General features: G+C 61.6%; 1 protein-coding gene across 1 annotated transcript in view; it reads left to right on the top strand.

The window, feature by feature from the left end:
• The window catches only part of LOC105299887 (carbohydrate sulfotransferase 8-like), a 75464-nt gene extending 72979 nt beyond the window's left edge, over window positions 1-2485 (top strand). The window contains exons 2-3 of the mRNA XM_011371847.1: window positions 657-694; window positions 1233-2485. Coding sequence (XP_011370149.1) covers window positions 657-694; window positions 1233-2339 — 1145 coding nt within the window. The 3' untranslated portion in view covers window positions 2340-2485. The remainder of the gene's footprint in view (window positions 1-656; window positions 695-1232) is intronic.
• Window positions 2486-2853: the final 368 nt, after the last annotated feature.

Here is a 2853-nt window from a genome sequence, read left to right as displayed (position 1 = left end):
CCAATGGAGAGGCCCAAATCACAAAGCGGACAGCTAAGTTAGGGAACTTCCCAGAGCCAGTGGGAAGGCCCCCATCTGAGGGTAAGGAGTGTGTCCCAACCCCAGGCCTGGCGTGTGCAAACATGTGGGTACAAAGTGTGTCATATTCCAAGCACGGAAAGTTCACATCAGCTACAGCCAGGGCAGGGCCGACGGGACATAAAGAGAGGGTGGACGCGACTTTCCGAACAGTCCTTGCCCCTGTGATTTAATGACAGCGCGAGGAGGGTAGCGGCTCCCGGCTGCTCCGCTGGGCAGGTGTGGGGGCACACTCGGGCAGGGCGCCTTTCCGCACCTTCCAGGTCACATCGGGAAATGGGACACAAAGAAGCGAGCGTCAGCTGCAACCCGGGGGACCCCGTCTTTGCGTCATCCCCATTGTTCGTGTGGATGGGGGAGGGCAGGGGCACTCGCACTCAGCCGTGCCTCTGCTCCTGCTCCCCTGAATTGCCTTTTCACAGGGCCTACCCTAAGAGCCCTCCCTGCAGGGCACCCACAGTCCAGAGCCCATAAACAGGGCTCTCGACTGTGAACCCTGTTTCTGGGCTCTCACCCAGGAGCCTGAGAACCACGTGCTACTTCTGCTGCTAACCCCGACTCCTCTGTTTGCTTTTCAGGAGTAAAGTTCAACATCAGGCTACAGCAGCCCCACAACGTGAGTTCTGAGAGGGAAATCTCTGCATGAGCAGCCTGGGGAAAGTTGGAGAGGGCAGGGAAGAAAATTTGGAGTTCACAGCAAACCCAACCTTGGAAAGGAAAATGTGTCCGGTCTTTCTCAGGAGCCTTAGGAATGAAACCAAGGGCTTTGGACCCATGAATTTCCCTTTCCCGTTAGATGGCGGCTGTGGAGTGAGCTAATTGCCTCAGTCAATCTGAGCCAGTCTCCTTCAGGCCTCCAGGAATCACCCCTCCCGCTGCCCTCCGCCAGGCCGAGGTTCCTGGGAGGCTTGCGCCATCTTGTGGCCAAAACAACAATTGCACCTCAGACCATGGTCAGCGGAGAGGAAGCGGGCTGCAGGGGCTGGGCCGGGGCTCAGATCAGAGGGGATCGCCTCTTGCAGAGTCAGCTTGTCTCTCTCTCCCTCACTTGTAAAAATCTCGGGTGACAGAGGGGGCTGGGACCCCTGACCTGTGTGACACTCAGTGCCCAGCCGTCCTGTCCATCCTGGTAACCATTTCTCTTCTTGCCCCAGGACTTCCCACCAGGCAAGTCTCAGGATGGTGATTTTAAGGCACCCACAGAGAAGGACACCCGAGACTTGTCCAGCCAGGCACCGAGAGGCCTCAACCTGCTGGTGCCTGACCGAGCTCAAGCCCACCTAAACAGGGGGGCTCGTCTGCGCCCCCGGCAGCGCCGCCGGCGGCTGCTTATCAAGAAAATGCCAGCAGCGGCGGCCATCCCGGCCAACAGCTCGGCCGGTACCTTTGTCCGGCCAGCATCCCAGGCCCTGGACAGCCGTTGGGTCGGCCTGCACCAGAGGCAGCAGGAGCGCAAGCGGGTGATGCGGGAGGCGTGTGCCAAGTACCGGTCGAGCAGCAGCCGCAAGGCCGTCACGCCGCGTCACGTGTCGCGCATCTTCGTGGAGGACCGCCACCGCGTGCTGTACTGCGAGGTGCCCAAGGCAGGCTGCTCCAACTGGAAGCGGGTGCTCATGGTGTTGGCGGGGCTGGCCTCGTCCACGGCCGACATCCATCACAACACCGTCCACTACGGCAGCGCCCTTAAGCGGCTGGACACCTTCGACCGCCAGGGCATTCTGCATCGCCTCAGCACCTACACCAAGATGCTCTTTGTCCGCGAACCCTTCGAGAGGCTGGTCTCCGCCTTCCGCGACAAGTTCGAGCACCCCAACAGCTACTACCACCCCGTCTTCGGCAAGGCCATCCTGGCCCGGTACCGGGCCAACGCCTCTCGGGAGGCCCTGCGGACGGGCTCTGGGGTGCGCTTCTCCGAGTTCGTCCAGTACCTGCTGGACGTGCACCGGCCGGTGGGCATGGACATCCACTGGGACCACGTCAGCCGGCTCTGCAGCCCCTGCCTCATCGACTATGACTTTGTGGGCAAGTTTGAGAGCATGGAGGACGATGCCAACTTCTTCCTGAGCCTCATCCGAGCGCCGCGGAACCTGACCTTCCCGCGGTTCAAGGACCGGCACTCGCAGGAGGCGCGGACCACGGCGCGGATCACGCACCAGTACTTCGCCCAGCTGTCAGCCCCGCAGCGGCAGCGTGCCTACGACTTCTACTACATGGACTACCTGATGTTCAACTACTCCAAGCCTTTCGCTGACCTGTACTGAGGGGCGGGGCGGGGCCGGCCGGCGGTGTGCGCCCTGCCCACCCACTCACCTGTCCGCGGGGCAACCTGCTCTCGGCGGTTCCTCAGCCAGGAGTCAAGATGTTCCCAGAGCAACGGGCGCCCTGGGGACGCGAGATGCCCTCGCTGCTGCAGGCCCTCAGGCCTTGGCTGGGTCCCCTCATCCCGTAACCGCTTCCTCACTCCTCGGCTGAGGAAGATGCTGGGAGGTGAGCTGGACACCCCAGGAGTCTCAGCCGCCCGCATCCAGCTCAGCCAGGAGTCAGGCTGACCAGGGAAGTCTGCGGCCGAGAGGACGAGGGCCCAGCGGTAAGGGACTTATCGCAGTCCCTTAGCCATTGCCTTGTACCAAACCGCACGGTTTGCAGCTTTTCTACGATCCAGGGGGAGGTTCCCTTGGAACGAGGTTCCAAATAAAGCACATGGTTTCCAGAGCAGCAGTGTCTACACTCTGTGTTGGCGTGGGAGCAGGCGGACCCTTACCAGTTCCATCCAGG

Source organism: Pteropus vampyrus, unplaced genomic scaffold (genome assembly GCF_000151845.1).
Source record: "Pteropus vampyrus isolate Shadow unplaced genomic scaffold, Pvam_2.0 Scaffold196, whole genome shotgun sequence".
In the NCBI taxonomy this organism is placed as follows: Eukaryota; Metazoa; Chordata; class Mammalia; order Chiroptera; family Pteropodidae; genus Pteropus; species Pteropus vampyrus.
Note: the sequence above shows the minus strand (reverse complement) of the source record. Positions and strands in the feature narration are given on the sequence as shown.